The sequence below is a fragment of the Pholcus phalangioides genome, unplaced genomic scaffold, assembly GCF_987345545.1.
Source record: "Pholcus phalangioides strain wild (caught in Gottingen) unplaced genomic scaffold, Ppha-v1.0 ptg000022l_1, whole genome shotgun sequence".
NCBI lineage: Eukaryota > Metazoa > Arthropoda > Arachnida > Araneae > Pholcidae > Pholcus > Pholcus phalangioides.
In genome coordinates this window covers 17,351,301-17,371,588 of record NW_028301615.1, presented here as the reverse complement: position 1 = coordinate 17,371,588, position 20,288 = coordinate 17,351,301, and the positions used below count along the sequence as shown (strand labels likewise).

Here is a 20,288-nt window from a genome sequence, read left to right as displayed (position 1 = left end):
GTAATATAGAGTCAGTTCTCTGAAAACTCGCTCCAAGACTAAATCATATGAATAAAAGACACATTTTTACTTTAATATATGTACTAATCAGTACAAAAATATGGAACTTTCTTTAACTGGAGAATCGCCTCCCCAAATTCACGTATGTATCAGGCAAAACTACACGCGCTTAAGAACAGAAATTTTTTTTGTACAGTGCAGATTTGCAGAAGGCTTTCATTAGGAATCAATTAAAAAAACAATGTGTCTTTAATGATTTAGTGGACATGACATGATTCTATACTTATATACGCAGGTAATAAAATGAGTACAGTGGTACCTCAGCTAACGAATGCCTTGGTCTACAAATTTTTTCTGCTATTAAACACCTCACCTATCAATTTTTTGGCTAACGAAATTTTTTTTTTGTCCCTGCAAATGAATATGGGTTTGGTTAATGAAAATTTTCATTCATATGGATAAACATGCCAATCATCACCCGAATTACTATCAATCAAACCCGATTAACCTCATATCCACTTCAGAATCTTTTTCCAAATATACCTCCACTTCTCTTCCTAAAAGTTTTTGAACCATTTCATGTAAAATGAGAGATTTAGCTTATCAAAAGTGCATGAAAAAAAAAGAAAGGGAACCAATGTTTTCATAGCATGTGTTCTTATAGTGCAAAGATTATTTAGCATCACACTGAACAGTCTGGACATTCTAAGAGCTTATCTTTTCCATCTGCATGTAACAGACACAGAAATGAACTGATAAAATCACAAATGGATGAGGACACCTATTAACTCAACTGGGTTGTGTCAACACTAGCGTTGGTTGTGTATATAGTGTAAAATAAAAAGATCTCCATATATGAATTCTGATTTATGCAATTTTAAATTTCGAAGGTGTGAATTTGGAAGGAATTTGGCCTTCTGAGAATTTTTGTTTTTTTATAGCTCTCTATAGCATAAAAAAAACTTGTTTCTAAATTAATTTTTTGGCAGAACATGGAATGGCACTACACATAATAAGCATTACACAGATACAAATGTCATGTCAGGTTCACTACACATACATTCTAACATGTACCAATTCGTTAGAAGTTTTGCAGAAGAATGTGGACGTGTGGTGCATGTGTGGTTTAGTAGTAGTACCTGGAACGAATTAAATGATTTTTCATAGAAACCAATTGGAAATCATCTTCCAGCTTACAAAGATATTAGCTAATGAATGTGATTCTGGAACAAATTATTTTCATTAGCCAAGGTATCACTGTATATAGAAAATGAAAAACTGAAGTGATTAATTTTATTGATAATAATGAAAATCATGTTTAAGTAGCTTTTGAAGAAAGACGATATACATAATCTTATCGCAGAATTCATCTTGTTTCAAATGATTCTGGAATAATAAATACATAGGGGATGCTTTCCTAATCTATATATCCCTTTGCAAAAACTAGTGGAATAATAAAACTTGAATCCACCCAAATCATTACCATAGTACCACAGTTCTCCTTAAACATAATGCTCTCTCTCTTTAATAATTATCAAATTACAATATGACTTTTCCCTACTTGGGAAACAATTTGCTGTTTCACATAGTTTGTCACTATTAAAATTTTGTATATTCTTTTTGTATAAAAACTATCTAAATTCATCAGTAATGCTGAAAGCTAAAGTTCATGAGATAAAGGTTAAATGGTGAAATTTGCTCCCCCTCTGTTCGGGCACCCAAGGCAACAGACCCATCTGCAACCCCCACTTGCGACCCTGGGCACGACCATGCATTGCCTGTATGTGAAATAAAATGCACATAATAAAGAACTTATAAGTTTGTTTTTTTCGCTGTTGATTCTTTCCCTTTTTTGGAAACATTGTCTTCTTCTCAATAGCCATTCGGATTAGGAAAGTTTTCAGATTAGTGGGGTTCTAGTGTAATTGTTACATCGTTCTGAAATAGACAGACATCTAACTGGAATGTTTATCAACTATTTTGATACTGATTAGCCAAGGAATGTATGAAGTAAATAATACAGGTGAATCAGCAATGAAAGAATAAAATATACATAGGATTTAATTCAGACATATAGCAAGGAAATACAAATGTAATCAACTGCTCAAAAAATAATTTCTTTCAGAAATACATCAAATCTCATATTCAAGGGTATAGCAAATGCAAAAAAGTTTTGGTATCCCTGTATTAAATACCACAAATAAAAAAATATAATAATTTATGTTCACGTTGAACAACATATTTGAAGTCATAATATGTATAAAACTTCAAAAATTTCCAAAAACATTTCCAGAATTCTAGGAACTGTTTTTCAACTATAAATCTCTTATTCTAATATTTATATGATTACAAAAATTTAATTTTGATACAAAGTTATCAAAAATACTTTCAACTCGTAAATATAATTCAATAGTTTTAGGAAAAATGGAGCAAAATAAAATTTTACTCATGTTTTCATCAATGTTTCAGAAAATAGAATGTTGTTGACACTCACAAAAGCCATGATGGACAAGTTTTGGTAGAAGTTCACCATCTGTCACAAGCAGAACCACAAACAATTTTAAAGCTTCTGACACTCGGTCACAAGAATATTTTATCAAATAATAGTGCCAAATTCTTTTCACATTCATATACACACACAGTATATTTCTTGATGAAAATATGCCTCTTTTCTAAAAATGTCTTCCACTAAAAATTCTTGCAACTACCACCAAGTAAAAGAAAAATAGGGGCTTCAAAAAATTTCCCTATTCATATTATTTTCTTTCATCTCTTTGGTTTTATTCTTTCTTGGTTACCTAAATACTCAAGTATCTTACACAAATAAATCATTCATTGTTCCTTTTCGTATACACACAATAAATTAACACAAAAAATTGCACAGTTTTTCCCACAGTGAAAAAAATTCAAATTTGAGTTATACTGAAACTAATGACAAAAATATTTCTTACTGATTTAATTATTACTGAATACTGAATAGAAATAATTACTGACGAACATCTTTACATTTACTATATTGTTATCACTATCACTACAATGAATTTTCCAAGTTTCAATAAAAATGAGTACTGAAAATTTCAACTGAACTTAATGGTTAACACCAGATTTTCACTCCATTATGAGTATTTCTAAAATCATCATCAGTTGAGTATTCGATTGCTACTAAAATCTCACATGTTTTACAAACAGTTGGCTAAATACAAGAAAATATTTTACACTTGGTGCTAGTTTTTTTTTTTTTTTTTTCGGTCTTTAGTGTATATTGTGGGAGAACTTGATTTGTTACAAAATCTCTTTGTTGGTTGAGAAGTATGATAAAATGATAAAAGTGAACAAAGAATCTGTCAAATCATCCATGAAGTGTTGAGATATATTGAAGAGTCATGTCTTCAGTAACTCCTTTTTATACATGCACCATTTTAAAAGGTGAGACAGTAGTGTACTTCTTTTGCCAGTTTTTATTAACAGTCTACAGCAAATCTGATAAGAAATGAATCCATGTAATAATTTAATACCAACTGTATACCTTTGACTCAATTGTATCAGATTTTGCTGAAACGAGTGTACACAATTACTGAGCTGCTCAAAAAGCAACTACTACTACAATGATACCATGGCACGAACTGCACGGAAACCTGATATTCGCAATCAATACAAATTATTTTTCATATAGCTTCATATGTAGACTATGTATACATAATATAGTCTAATATTCATTCAAACTTTAAAATGTTAACCAATGCATTGAGGTTCTTATATTTCCACAAAATTATGCAATATTAAAACACACGTTTATGCAAAGAAACCATGTAATGATGAAATCGACATACTGGAGTGAACTTGACTGACACAATGAATTAACAATTATGTAGGTATGGTATGAATGATAGATGAAAGATAATCCTTGTTACAATTTGTACCTTCAATGCTCTATGATATGATTATGCAAAAAAGTTCTCAATCAATATATATGTGGTAGGAAAGGTACTCTCTCTCTCAAAGGTACTCATGTCAATTCATGTTCTATCCACACATATATGCATGTTGCAGACAATGTAACAAATAATGTATTTGAACAGTTAAAAGCATTTTTTATCCACAAAACATCGTATTTCACATCATTTAAATTAAAGAAATATTTATGTAGAATTCATTAATTAATTGATGAACCGGATGCAAATTGAACCGGAATCTACAGTTTATTGCCGGTTCTGGACAGCAGTGGTTTTTTTTGTTTGATTCTTCCCAAGAGGTTTGTGCATTAAACGCTTGGTAAGGACTTTCTGTGGTATTACTACTACAGAAAATGTAATGTATTCTATGGTCTTTTAATCGCCACTGTTTCTGTTATACCACCAGGAAAGATTCTGAAAAGAATGAATCGGTTATTAAACTTGTGACACGTCTTTGGTACTTCAGGCAATTCGCTCATAAACCTGAACTACTCCACACTCTACACACAGATGAACACAGTTAAACTATTAAGTGACAAATCACCATTCATGATTGTGACATTAAAAGAAAGATGGAATAAATTGCAATATAGTGTCATTGACTATGCAGCTTGCATGGAAAGTTCGTCATTTTTTGTCACACCAAGGTCATTTTACATCCAAGAGAGAGAGAATTAGACCAGAATTTATATTTCGCCAATTCCAAATGGCTTTTCTTCTACAATGTCTCTCACTGAGAGGTTCTTGCACTAACCACTCACTTGAGGTAGTTATGCACACACACAGTCATCTTGGTGCCATCTCTCTCTTTACCAGTAGAAATTATGTCTCTGTGTCAAGAAAGGCTCAAACAAGGACTATGCAGGTTTCAAATTCATGAACTTGAAGAACATCCTTTGGCACAGAAGGTTTCTCATATACCTGAGCTGCAGCGCCCAAACAGAAAGTTTATTGTCATGAACAAAATGCTTAATATGTTAAATATTTTATTTTGAATAACAATAAAGGAATTTTAACAAGAACTACAAACAGAATAATGACTAAATTTAGTCATTAAAATAAAATATTAACTGTAATAAATGTTACTAAAATATTCAAAAATAATGTGTACAAAAGTCTCAAAAAATGCTTCTCAAACATTAAACTCCTATTTCCTAGAATATGTTTTTAACATAAGAAAAACAAAAATTGCACAAAATACCCAAATTTTAACAGAAGTGTTGCGAAATTGGAAAAAAATTTCCTAAGGTGAAATGGTTTTCTGTTTCATTTGCTCAATCATCTATTACTCTATTGAATATAAATTATATGTTGCTGCTTTTCATGCTTCTTTCCCCTTTTGTTTTTCTTGTATTCTCCAACATTTTATCATCTGCCCCTCATATCTTAGTCTCTTTTATGGTTTAGTGATTCTTGTTTCAATATGTCTGCATGGTGGCAAATTACGATGGATCTCTTTGTTCTGGAAAAAATATGCGTGATAAATATAAATATCATCATCAAAAAGAATTATAACAGTTATAAGCATCATAAAAACATTTTTTCAGAATTAAATACCTTATCAAGATAGAGAGGAAATCACTGTACTTTTTATGCCTATAACCAACGAAATATACGTCAAAAAACATTGGACTTTCTTAGTGCATACTATTATACAGGATTTCCACTTTTCCAATACATAAAAGTGAGGATTGCTATTTGAGTTTTTCTAAATTTTGTTGCTGTAACCATAACTGAAACAAATAGGTTTTGTGTTTCTAATCTCATTCTTGGGATCACATACTCTGAATCACCTATATCTTAAATTTCATTAGCATTAGTTGAATTTTGCAGCTGCTAGGTGCTCATGTATCGACAAAATTATTTGATGACTCCTTCTCCCCATATGTGTAGTCACGAAGTATTTGCAATGGCATAAATGTAGAATATCAATTCTGGCAGCACCAAAATGAAAAGAATTAGCTATACATACATGTCGAAGTTCTGGAACATTGGGTCTGGGCATTTCAAGAACATTTTTACATTTTTCAAGTCTAAAAGTATCAATACTATTATAATAGGAGATTTCATGAAGATCTTCATAATCAGAGTTGAGAACTCTGACCCTATGTTGATATTCATGACCATATAACTGCTTCTTTTTTTATCCAACTTTTTTTCCCTAAGAGGTCGCAACAAAATTAAATAAAAAAAATTATTTGCAGAAAATACATTTCAGACACCCTATAGATGTGAGTAAAGAAATCTATTTGTATTTTCTGCAAAAATGTGACTAACTACTACTCCTATTCTTTAAGATTTTATCATTGGTGAATGGAATTTTTGAATGTTGATTATACATATTGACTTTACAATGATACATTTCTTGAAAGAAGCAGAATTTGCATCTGATTATACGCAAGAAACTATGGTATATGCTACTAAAAATATATGACTTACTGTAACATTCATTTTGCGGTAGATGGTTATTTCCCTCTTTGACAGTATTGTTCTCAGTGATCATGTTGCACGATTCGAAGCCTTGAAGCTCTTGAGAAGTGAACTTCAGTTTTTCTGAGTGTGAAATAAATAGATTTGTTAATAATGCAAACTTGGAGGAAAAGATATATGTTTGAAAATTATTGATGAATAAATACGTCTTTTTTAGTCATCACTTTAAATGAACAAATGAATGGTAAAGGCAAAATGATATTGATTTAGATATTACTTAACTGAAATATGAATGGAAAATATTGAGATGCAGTATTTTTAACCTAAATCAGAGGTGTTAATATGAAGAAAATATTGAGGGTGGTGGTGAAAGAGTTGCTGGTCGTCCCGTATACATGGAACTCAAGTGTGGATGCAGGAGAGAGAAACTGGATTGCATTATTTTTTCAAAAATTATTGGAGGGCTCAGCCCCATTTACAAAATCTATTGGGGGGGGGGTCTCAAAGGGCCTCAGTCCCTAGGTTTTGGCGCTTATAACCTAAATCAATACCATATGAATTTTGTTCCAAGCAAACAAGTTTAATAAAATGTGTAAGGAATATATGTATAATAAATATCGTATTTACTCTAATTTAGCATGCACCTTATTCCTCAGATGGAAAAATGTGCATTGTTTCTTAATATCATCGCAGATTCTAATGAACATCCATATAAACATGCTCGATTGCAGAGGGAAAAGTGTGTGTGTCCCATTCAAGTAAATACTGCAGTTGTAAATAAATTGATTGTGGGAATGAAGCACTAGAAACTAGATAAAATTTTCTTTATATCTCAAGATGAATTCCCCCCCCCCCTGAAATTAGTGAAGTGAAACATGTATGTGTTACGGAAAACACCAAGAAACAAACAATTTTTTTGTTTTATAACAATGCACATCAAAGCACTAACCCTAGTCTTTGATTCCGCTCAAGACAGGCTTCCAGCTTATATAGTGTCCACCTTAGACAGGTTTCACTTGGTGTTTTTTTTTGTATGTTATTGTAAAAAAAAAATTTTAATCTTAACTTTTATTGATTATTGCTAGGTCTTACCACAGCAATGTCACAAGGTCTGAAAAATGCTCAAAAGTTTGAACTTGAACTTTTCACAGGAATACTTCTCTATTTATTTAAAAAAAAAAAGTTTTTCTTCTCATTGCCCTCAACTCAAGCCAACCGATAGCATCCAATACTAGAGCCAAAGCTTCTTCCGCCCCCTGTACCTTTCCATCACCCCCCTATATTGCTCAGTTTGGGAAACAGTTATAGATCAATGGTTCTCAACTGGCGCTCAAGGAAAATATTTTAATATTTATGTTTGATAAATACAGTCAAAATTGATTATAATGACATTAAAGATTGCACGAAATTTTATAGTTAAAACTGAGGTGTCATTAGAAATCAAGATCAAAGTTTCACAACCTTTTAAGTATGAAGAATATAATCAGATGCAATCAAGTAGTCTGCATGAAGTTATTTTATTATATTCACACAGTGTGACCATATTTGATCAGAAAAAATATGGGAAATTGAGATCACAAATAGGGGACATTGCCAATTCTCGCTAAATGTTGCCAATTGTCAGACAAATCGCCAACTTATTAAAAATAACCATTGGTGAGAAATACAGTGCTACAACAAGTCTGCATGTCTGTCAACAAGTCTGTAAGTGACTTAAAATGTATTTCATAGGAAAAAAAAGGTTGAACATGGTCAGAGTCATCTTAATGATATCATAGGATCACAGGCAAAGTGATCGGGCCTACTACTTAGCTAGAGAGAGGAAGAGAAATGCCTGCTATCCAATTTTATACTCACTGTGGAAAATTTGATCAAATCTCATTTTCATTAGGCCCTCGAACCATGCCTAAGTGAGCCTATGCATTAAGACGGCACTGAATATGTCAAATATGCAAGATTAATATTGATTGTTAATCATAACTAACACACACACACACCCTTTCCCTGTTTTAGTAAGGGTTATGATTTAAAGTAGGCTTAGTTAAAAGAAAGGGGCTTTTTTAAGTCAAGAAGAGCAAATTTCCCTTATAAGTGTCATATTATCACCCTAATTATAATAAAGCAGAGTAATCAAGAAAAATCAAAAGAGTAATAAAAAATATGTCTTATATCTGAGGTTGTTGTTTTAACTGATGTTATAAACAAGATCTGTTTATGCTTACTCACCATGGGATTCAATAAACCATCAATTAATGATGTTATAACCGAAGTTGCTATAATCAAGTTCAACTGGGCTCTGCCATACAAAATGTATACTAAAAATGTCTCAATGAACCCCAACTTCTAAAAAGGGCCTTGAAAAACACAAACTTCACATTATTTTCTAATTTAAGGGGCCCAATATTTTCTTTTGCACCCGGGGCATTGACTGAATTTAATCCGCCACTCAGAGAACTGCTATTATAGACTATAAACTTGCACTGTCCTGAGGACAAATCTTGGTGTAAAACTCTTCCTATTTAGCTTGACTTGTCTAGATCTGGTTTTTGTGGATGTATTTTTTCTAAGTGACTCATACCGCTGTAATCTGCCTCGTTATGAAATCTTTTTTCAGCTCTCACATAGTAATATTATCTATCGCACAGTTATCCCATTGTGTATATAGCAACAAGATGACATTAAGGGGCAACTAACATCAAACATATTTTTTGCTTATTTTACTCTCTAATAGGGTTAATAATAAATGGAATAGCTTACCCCTGGGGGTAGTAAATTCTAATACAATTGACAAATTTAAAAAGAAATATAACATGTTGGGGTAAACCATAAGTATGCTTTATAGGCATTGTATAATATTTTATCTCACATATATATATTGTTTCTAGTTTTTGTAATTGCATTTTTAATTGGGTTGCTATATTTTAGAAATATATGACATCCATGTTTGTTATGGGCATCTTTTTCTCAGCCACTTTGTTGGGCATCTTTTTCTCAGCCACTTTGTTGGGCATTTTGCCTGTTGTGGGTTGTATTTGTGTTCATTTGTATTTAGTTACAATCAATTGTGAGCAGGATAACTGTTTCTGGACACAGTCAAATTTCAATCTAATTTCTTCTCACATTTTTTACAAAATATTTTAAGAAAAAATACAATACAGGATATTTTTGACTAAAATTAAACAAGGTATTCTGAACATAATCTCACAATTCACAAGAATAAAAATAGTGATACTAGAAACTAGTTTCCACGGATATAAAGAAATTGATACTGCAACTAAAAAGCAACACAGATATTAAAAAAAAAAAACAATAACAGCAATAACTAACCATTCTTGATTGGCCCCAAGCGAGATGCCACAGAGAGTAGCATTTCTGCTGTCCAAAACACTGGTATCCTTGGATATAACTTACAGACATCTGAACCAAGGAAAACCCCAAGCTTACGAAGAAGGTGAATAAATGTCTCATCTTGCAAGATAGCCTTCTGGTCATCAGTATAGGGCACAATTGGTACATTCAGAGACATTTCTACAAGTTTTTTATAAAATAAAAAAAATTGGTATCAATCAAATAAGCATTTAAAACATAATTCATGATATTATATAAAAATTGAAAGCAAGGATTTATGAAAAGTGTAAAGTGTGTCTTTTGTTCTGTGGTAACATTCATAATAAGATGCAATCTTTTGATGTATCAAAATGCACCTTTCACACAACATTCTATTTGTACATTAACACATATGAAATAAACTAAATGTTAAATGATCTGTGATAAAAGAGGTTAGATAGAAAATGAATAAATTAACACTTACGGCAGCAACATAATATGACAGGCTCTGGAGAGTGATTGGGAGCTCCTAAAAAAAGAAAAGAACATGATAAAAAAAAATCCAGAAGTCAGTTTTTTCAGAAAACAGTTTTTCATTTGAAAATAAAGTGTAAAACATAAGGCAACAATTTTTTTTAAGAAATAGATTTAAAAAAATCTAGAAATTTGCTAATCTGAAAACCTACTCAATCAAAATAGCTCAAAAAATAAAAATGAGGGAAAACTTTTTTTTAAAAGAAAATCCCATGCGGAGAGTCATTTCAACAGCATCATGGACCAATTCCAATTAAAATGGCCTGTAGATGATCATGATTTTAAAGAATTGGTTCAGGAAAAAAAAATTAAAAACCAATTTCATTTACTTGGAAAATAACTATATCATACATATACATCGAAAAATAAATTGCCATAATTTACCAATTTTGATGAAGCAGGTTTCAAGAAGCTGATCCTGAAGCCACGCAATATGTTGATGATGTCCAGATTGCACAAGTTTGCGAAGGATATGAGTAATTTCATCATCAGCATTAGTAAAGTTTTCCATTTCTTCCGAGTCAGAATAAGCAATATTAGTATCATCAATCTGAAATAAATAAACTGCTAAATACATAAAAGTTTAAAGATATATGCATCAGACACAAAATAATTAATGAAAATTTAAAATCTTTGAAATCTAACAAACACTTTCTCATTGTTTTTTTTTTATTACTAATAAAATATGAAATTAATATGCAAAACTAAGATATTTTCGTAGAGATACAGCTCAATCTTTACAAAAAAAGTTCTTTATGTACAAAAATTTTTATACAGAAAATTATTTTGCACATAACTTGACAAAAATTCGAACAATTGGGAGGGAGATTTTTATTTATTATAACATTCAATTAAAAAAGAGCCTGTATTTCTTATTTTCATATTTCAACAAATCTGTTATTAACTTCAAGGGACCCAAAACTTGGTTAGCTGTATCTGATCTCATAAAAGAATATACCAGACAGGAACAAAAAAAATTTGTTAATTATATTTGAAAGTTCATCATTAGCCACATCTGACTGTCTATACATGGTTCATATAAGGCAAGTTTTATGATCACTTTGAAAAACCAAATTTAATGAGCCTATTATCAAGGTCAAAAAATAAAAATTTCCACAACGCACCAGCTTTTTCACCTCTTCAAACTTCTCTTCAGTTATTATTCTCTTTGAATGCAATTTCTGTAAAATCTGTTAATACAAAGTTAGAATGTTAGAAATTATGAATGTTAGAATGGTTAATTAATTGATTTGTTTGGACTTGAAAACTTAAATATTATTACAATAATTTTATTAGGAATATTTGTATATCGAGTAATTAAATCAATTCACCTCTTCCTTGGAAGCTGAAATGTGCTCAGCAATCCTGGAAATTGGGTCCTTATCAAGTTCAAACTGCAAATACCACCAGAAAAGCTCATCGTCATCATGCTCTCGATTCAGGAATATACTGTTACTGCTATCACTGCTGTTGCATGAGCTTTTCTCACTATGGGTATTTAAATTTCAAGATAAGTATTACAGTCATCACTTAAAAAAAACTGGGAAAGCCAATCAATAATGAATCTGTCTATAAAGCTGGTTACGGTGATGCCCAGGCCGAGACTCATCTCAGTAATTTGTTCCAAGACTAATGACATAAGTTAAGGTAAATCTTTCCACTTCTACTTCCTTGGGGGGGGGAAGAAGGGACGTAAATTTGACTATTTCCTTTATTTTTTCATATCCATTCATCTTTTAGACGCTTCTATCAAAAGTAAGCATTGCTATTCTAAGAACGTTAAGTTAAAAGCTTTCAAGATTTGCTCAAAGTGTATCTAATTGAAAAAAATCATTTTTAGGAAAAGACGACATTACTAGGGCTTTCTCAATTTATCGATGGGGTGTCAATACAAATGGTGTTATTTAACTGTTGTATAACCATTCTACGATGCATGTTGTAAATACAGTGAAATCTTGATATATATTTATACTCAAACAGACCAAGAAAAAATATTGTTGCAGAGGGACTATAGTTATGATGAGAAATAGCATTACATCAGCTGCCACCAAATTTATGCTGTTGTGTTGGCATCTCTTCTGAACTGGAGTTGTTATAGTAGCACCATAAAATACATTTATTAGTATTTATTCACAGCAAAAAAATCTAATTGATTAGTTGATGAATAAAATTGAGTTTGTCGTTTTACCCTGTAAAGTAGTTTCCCCCATAACACTTTTGCGTAACCCACAAAAAAAAGTAGCTTCATGGACACTTCATTAGCACTTTTGGAGGGTAGATAGTGCAAAATATACCTATATTATTTGAAACTCTTAGAAAAAAATAACACTGGTGAGGAATTTAAAAATATATTGAAGGTGATTTTCACAGTGAAATATAAAAAGTATCCTTGTAGGAGGATTGTAGTAAAGGATATCACTGAGAGGGATTTAACGTTAGACCAGTGGTTCCCAACCTTTTCTTTAGGTCATGCTCCTCGAAATCACATCTGAAATCCTGATGTTCCCCTGCACTTTTGTTGTTGGGTGTTGGGTGGGAGGGGGGGAGGGAAGAAACCCCTTCCCTCTGATGAAACTTCATAGTTCCATAACAGTTTTTTTCTTTAATATAAGAGTCATTTTTTTTCATTTTAAAATGCTGAATCTTTGCCCCCCCCCCACTCAATTTCTGTCTAATTTTACTTAATCAAAAGCAGTGGTTTTTAATCAGGGGTCCTGGGAGAGACTTTGATAGGTCCACGAGTTTGGCGGAGAAAACCATAAAATAATGGTTGAAATAATGAAAATAATTAACTCATTGCCTCTGCATAGGCTTTGATGGCCGGCGTATAAGAATTTATCAGTCTATTAGGTTGTGGTCTGCTATTTCTTTCAAATTTTTTGCCCGCAGCTGAGGTGGGCATCTTACAAGGTGAGTCAGGTACCAGTGGGTGCCGACGATAACAATCTATAGCAAATGAACCCAGAGCAGTTGAAAAGAAAGGCATCTTGGGGGCACTCAGTAATATCAGACTTATCTCTGAAGATGCCCACCACAGCTGCGAACGAAGCATTGGAAAAAAATAGCAGACCGCTGCCTAACAGTCCGGTAAGTCCTTATTCTCAATCAACTCATTGTAAGTACATTGCTATACACAGAATATTATTTTGTAAAGGATTTGCGCTTCATTTTATTGGCACAGGGTGGAAATTATCTTACTGGCAAAAATTTTCCCTGGACCAGAAAACATCAAGAACCCTTAGTTAGAACCCTCTTCCACTGAAAGAAAAAAGTCATCAAGAAATTACTTGAAAATTAAAAAATTTGAACTGATATAAAAAAATGAAGAGAGTTTGGAATATTCTAAGCTTTTATAGAAAAACTCAAACTGCCCCACCAAGAAAATAGAATTTTTCCACATTGGGAATCATTACAATAGACTATAGATAATTCCAAACAAGATTTGAAAATATAGTTGTAGAGGGATTTCTTAATATATCAAGGTTTCACTGTATATAAGCTTAACATCATAGAACTGTCTGTTATAAATACATAAATAAATGCAGGACTGGAGCTAGAGGGAGCAGGGAAGGAGAACTGCCCCGGGAGGCAAAATTTAAGGGTGGCAGTTTTATGTGGAAATAAAGAACATCATATTATAAAATTATCAAATTTTAAAGTTGTGGGGGGTGGAAAATCATGTTTGCCTTAGGCGGCAAAAATCCTAGTTATGGCCCAAGATGAATGTTTAGATAGATGAATGTGGAACTTACCAGCTGCAAACATCAGAACAACCTTCTTCCTCCTCTTCATTCTTACGCTCATAATGCTTTCCAACACTTCGGCTGAATTTATTCAGAATGTACATCACCAAGTCTTCCCAGAACTGAAAAATGTACATGATGGTTATTTTAACAAACACATTTCTAAATTGTGAATGATGAAATTCTATATACATGTTTATATGTGAAATGCAAAATATTATGAACCTGTTCTAGTTCCATGTCCTCTCTAAGAATATTGGAAAATGTTTTCAAAATGTTTGGCTGCATTAAGAGCTGAGGGGAATTGATGTCTCCAGCCAGGTGATGCATCATCGTAAATACACAATCATTGATGAAGGAGCTTCAGGATGGGAGGGAGGAATTGGATTAAGAAAATAAATAAAATTTTGCCAAAATTAGAAACATTTTCACATTACCTGATTTTTTATTCACAATGAAAGAATTGAAAATGTAAATTTATGCAAGCATTACTTTGAGTGTATATAATAACTGAAGTTTTTAATTATAGAGTTTAACACTTTCCTTAGTTTCTAAGAGGCAAAGAACTTATATGTTTCATTAAACATTTAACAATAAAAAAATCTATATTGAAAAAAATCTTTACTTAATCTTAGTGCCTTGTTTCAGACAATATAAAAAATATATAACAAAAGATATTCATAGCTCATCATTAATTAAGTATACATATGGTTAGAAAAAAATTACTATTTAATATGTCAGACTTTTAAAATGGTTCAGGGAGTTTCCTATAAGCCAAGCAAAACATAGTATACAATCACTGTTCATGAAACAAAATAATTTCTTGATTTCTGAACCGGTGAAGAAATGGTAAAAAATTCTTTTGTATAATGATGGAAAAAAATATTGCTGTTAAGAAGCAGGATTTTTCCATGAAGGGTTGATTTTATGCTTTTAATAACTTATACTGAAAAAAATTTATACATAATACTTCATTTAGACTTTTATAAACTAATTGTCAATCATTTTAAACAAAATAAATGCAATGTATTTAAAATACATAAATTGATTAAAAATAAAAATAATGTATTACATTATTCAAAATTCACATTTCAGAATTAAAATTATGAAATAACTTTGATATACTTGATGAAAGAAAATCACATGCACTGCACCAATAGTGCAAAAAAAATTAAATTAGAATGATTTCCAATAGAATTTTTTTACTGTTCTTGTATCGAACATATCACTGTTTTTACAGGTTTCCCATGTTTCCTATCTGGATAATGGGCATAGCATAAAAAATATTATTTTACGATTACCTATCTTACCAGATGATTACACTGTGTTCAGAAGGGATTCAATTCCCCCATTATTTTTTGGGTGGTTAAATGACTTCTATGCTGCAAGAAATATTCACATATAAGTGCTTTGACTCAGAGATATAAAGAAAAAAAAGATATCATTCAATGAGTTTCAGCAAAAGTTTGTAATTTGAAAATATAAAACAGTACTGACTAGCTCAATGTAAGGTTCAAAATTACATAGTGTGTCTTGTACTAATGCATTAGAATTAATCTCAAATATCTAAATCCTCAGTAAAGTTCAATTTATTATTTGGGGATGTTCATACTTGTAAAATTATAATTAATTTAGTTGTAATTAACTTTAAAGCACATGTGAAATGTTCATAAAATTCTAAAAATTCAACACTTGCACTGGTATATAGGGGCGAATTAATTGGCATAAATCAAACTTCAAAATCTATCAAATCAGGAAAAACTGGGTTGCTGTTAGTTTTTAAGGTTAAAAAAAAAATGAGAATTAGAGTAGGATGCTTCTTTGCCCTTGACTGCAATTAATGTTTTTTCTTGATATCTATAGAGATTTTGATATATTTTTACTAAATTTAACCTTATCTCTTTTGATTATGCTCAAACTTACTTTTTCACAGAAATTTTAGAATATAAATATACAGGGTGGTTATAAAAAAACTATCCCGACATATGGGCCCCTAACTACCATACCATTCACCGAAACTGAATGAAATTTTGGCATAAGGTATTTTGATGTATGTGCTCAAGAATGAAATGGAAAACAACAGTGTCACTCTAACAGTTACGGTTACAGTGAGAAAATTTCGAAAATATCAAATGGCAACACCAAGTTTTTTGTATTGGAATGTGATCTACATTGTGAAAAACCCTAAATAGTGTTCGAATGACAACTGTAGCATGAAAATCACCGGCGGTTGATAGGCTAAAAGTGAGAACAACCAATAAGGACAGAGAAGCAGCATAAAATAAAGCATTTTATTGTGTTTCACAAATTTTCCACATGACCTTGTGGAGGACTAATCAGGCTGGGATCTCAGCCGAAGAAACGGTGTGACGAATGAAACGAACATTAATGCTCTGGTGCACGGCAAAGTCCTTTTTACTTTTTCCTTGCCTAGCTCCGGGCATTTTCGTGCTACAGGTGCCATTCCAATGCTATTTAGTGTTTTTCAGTATGGAGATCGCATTCCAATACAAAAAACTTGGTGTTGCCATTTGATATTTTCCCACTGTAACCGTAACTGTTAGAGTGACACTGTTGTTTTCCATATCATTCTTGAGCGCATACCTCAAAATACCTTATGCCAAAATTTCATTCAGTTTCTGTGAATGGTATGATAGTTAGGGGCCCATGTGTCGGGATAGTTTTTTTATAATCACCCCGTATATACACCTGTTAGCAAAGATACACAAATTTTTTAATCATACATAAAAAATATAAAATGACTGAAGCCTAAATAAAATTCACATATAATAAGAATTTTTTTCAATGAAGTGATTATACAGCCAGACCTGGCTATAATTGACTTCAAATTACCATTTATATTCAGCTTTGTATGTCTGATAGAATAATGAAAAGTAGAACTTGCAGAAACAAGCATAAAAAATATTAGCACTGCCACAAGTGTGTCTGTATAAGTCAATTATAAAAATAAATATTATAAGTTTACATCATCACAATATAAAGTTCATAAATAAACTTTTCACATTCTCTGAGGTTTGCTTATACCTGAAAACACATAGGAAATATAAAATTTCTATTAATTGTATTTGAAGGTTCATTATAAAAAGTTTAGTTTAACTATATTTTATTTTCATGATTTTTGTTTAAAATGGGGTGAATATTACAGTACAATGTCTCCACGAAAGAAATTTAGAGAGAGACTCTGGTTACTTAAAACAAATATATATAAATTTTTGTTTAACCCAAAAAAAAAAACTCTGAACTCATTTATTCATTGACTGAATTTTATGACAAAGGTTGAAGCATATCCTATCTGTATTTAATTTATGATCATATGCATGTAATATGAAGTTTAGAGGCAACATTGATATGCAACATCAGAAATTTGTGATTGGAAACAAATAATAAAAAAGATGTACTTCACCTATTTCAGTGTTATCAATTCACAAAAATAAAAAAAAACAAACTTCACAAAATTAAAGGTGTCTCATAAATAAATCAAGTACATACATTTATTTCAGGCTGACAATTTTGTTACCTGTTAGTCTTGAAGTCTTCTAAAACCCTTCCATAGTTTTGCACAATATTTTGACTTGCAAACCTAAATGAAAAGTACAGCAAAATGTGCATAAAATATTTTAATAATAATACATGTTTCTTTTTCCTCATGGAATACATAATGCCACTACTGAACAAAAATTACATGATAAATATCAAGAATACAACAGAATTTTCACCATTATGAAAAAGAATAAAAATCAAGTGTAAGGAAAAAGATGAGTGATGACATTTGCTTCTCCTATTTTGTTGAGCTGTGGTCTAATGGTTATGCCCAAAATCAGACCTTTAGTCTTTAATACATCAAACATTTTATGAGTTACTAATCAGGAATCAAATATGTATAAAAAAGCTAGAGAGCACACTTTTCTCGCAGCACACATAGAGACCCACACTTGTAACAACACCAGTGAAAGTACCCACCACTGGATTTGGATGAAACATCTGAAAGTGAATTTCCTAAACCATGGCTCGACAACACAAAAGCTGTATACATTTCACCCAAGGATTTTAGTACAACAGACATGAAGAGTATACTATGATAAATTTACAAGATCTTTTATCCCTATTTGACCCTTATGAGCAAGATCAAAGGATAAGTCTGGGTTTAACTCTTTTGCATCACCACTCTAAATATGTTACTCACATTATAAAGCTAATGCATTCAACTCACAGTATGTCCATATCTTCATTCATCAATAATGAATCTGGTTTTCATGTACCAGTGCTATACTGACATTGGCATCGTTTGGCAAAGAAAAATAAATATCACATTTCAGAACACAATGAAACTGAAGTATTTGAACCTGTTTTAATTAGTCGAAGTCAGCTGAATTGTAACTGCAGAGTATTTATCATATTTGGCATAAAGCGCCCATTGGTAAGAACAGATTATCATGCATTCAGTGATAAGAGAGACTCACGATTTTGCAGATTGTTCCAAGTGTGGTGATGGCATGCAATAAGTGTTTGCAGATTGTTCCAAGTGTGGTGATGGCATGCAATAAGTGTTTGCAGATTATTCTGCTTGTGGATGAAAATAGGTTAAAAGTCCTGCTGCTATATTTATTGTTTGCTATATTTCAGGCAGCTCTACGCTCAGTTCCCTACCCAGAGTATATAGGGTGCATAGGAGAGCCTTTGTCCTGGAATAACTCACAGACTGTTGATCCTAGAAGCATACTTCAGATTGGAAAAAGCATCCAAGTAAAGTGTAAACTTCAGATACATGATTTATATTTCAAGGGGTTGTATAGTAATTAAAACAAAAAAATTAACTTTTCCTCATCCTAAAACCCATTAGAAAGTAGTTGCCCTGTCTCTCCTGAGCCTCCCACTTAAAAAAAAAATCGATGTTTCTACATACAATATTTTGCTGAGGTATTTGAATTAGAAAACTGCCGAAAATGAAAGAACGAACAGCATAAGTTAATTGAAAAACTCATTATGTATTTCATATGCCATTTTTCCCCCATTTCCAGAATTTTTCAAATTCAAATATCTCAGCGAATATATCACTTAAAAACATGGAATTTTTCAATTGACAGACAGAGCATCAACTTTATAATTAGGTTTTTTAGGAGTGGGTAACCAAATAGAAAGTTGTTTTTTAAATAACTATACAACCCTGTTGCAATACGAATGACTTATCTGGTCTATACATTATTTGGATATTTATTCTAATTCAAAGTATGCTTCACAGATCAATGATTTGTGAGTTATACCAGGATAAAAGAACTTTCCTACGCACCCTGTATGAGCATAAATAATCAGCTGATGAATTGCAATATGCATGAAAATAATCACATAAAATATTTGTACTTACTGTTTGAGATGGGAGTAAATATTTATACGCTTTGGCTGCCAACAATGTTCTGATCCTCTTTCGATAAGGAGCAGCAAATAATGATTGAAAATAACAATATCTTGCAAGTACTGCTTTGTATGATATGATGAATGGTATGCATGAAGAAGTAATAATGGAAGTTGCCTCAACTGATGAATTTCAGCAATGCCACCTGTATACAAGATGAAATGCCTCATGAAGTCATTTGCATTTCTAATCATGCATTCCTTTTGGTAAAAAAAAAGACATCACATCATTGGCAAATCAACTGATGAAAAATTTACCGCAACTTACAACACAGTTTACGGAAGAATTGCCTGCCTTTTGGATGACTTGCTTTTGATGAATATACATGTATGGTAGTAATGATTTCTTTCAAAGCAGCTACAAGTAAATGTGGGCTGAAGGATGAAAAACAAAAATGTAGATCATATAATAAATGAATTTATTTTCACATTAATTAACAAACAGTTTTCATTTACTAAGAAAGATACAGACAGATAAAGAGATGCACCTGACCAAAATAAGGATTTGTGAATATCAATACATTCTCAATGCAAATCATTGAGAATAAACAGACACCGGAAAATAATTTCATATATATACAGATTTCAAAGTAATAAAAACATAAGTGAAATGTACTTTTCAATTATTTTTAGTAATAACTTCAATGGTCAATATAAATTTTAGAGCTGAAGTATGGCTACTAGTAACCTTACCGTGAAATAACAACAGCAGGGACTGGTTGATTTGAGACAATATACATTTCCATTTCTTCGCAAGCTGAAACACTCTCATATGTAAGATATCCAATCATGTCCAATGAAATAATATTGCTGTGGAAATGAAGCGGGGGAAGAAAAGAACCGCTTTAGCAATTTATTCGCAATTTTTTTC

At 31.7% G+C, this 20,288-nt stretch overlaps 1 protein-coding gene across 2 annotated transcripts in view; it reads right to left on the bottom strand.

Annotated features, from left to right (window-relative positions):
- Nucleotides 1-3,247: 3,247 nt before the first annotated feature.
- The window catches only part of tim (timeless), a 62,720-nt gene continuing 45,679 nt past the window's right edge, over nt 3,248-20,288 (bottom strand). The window contains exons 12-24 of one of the 2 annotated variants that reach the window (XM_089250231.1): nt 20,111-20,227; nt 19,686-19,792; nt 19,371-19,563; nt 17,526-17,588; nt 14,213-14,348; nt 13,997-14,109; nt 11,576-11,732; nt 11,369-11,434; nt 10,629-10,794; nt 10,195-10,239; nt 9,711-9,911; nt 6,393-6,506; nt 3,248-5,415 (exon numbers count right to left, since the gene is read on the bottom strand). In XM_089250231.1, the coding sequence (XP_089106357.1) occupies nt 5,396-5,415; nt 6,393-6,506; nt 9,711-9,911; nt 10,195-10,239; nt 10,629-10,794; nt 11,369-11,434; nt 11,576-11,732; nt 13,997-14,109; nt 14,213-14,348; nt 17,526-17,588; nt 19,371-19,563; nt 19,686-19,792; nt 20,111-20,227 (1,498 nt within the window). In that variant the 3' untranslated portion in view covers nt 3,248-5,395. The remainder of the gene's footprint in view (nt 5,416-6,392; nt 6,507-9,710; nt 9,912-10,194; nt 10,240-10,628; nt 10,795-11,368; nt 11,435-11,575; nt 11,733-13,996; nt 14,110-14,212; nt 14,349-17,525; nt 17,589-19,370; nt 19,564-19,685; nt 19,793-20,110; nt 20,228-20,288) is intronic. The other variant, XM_089250230.1, reaches the window with a different exon arrangement.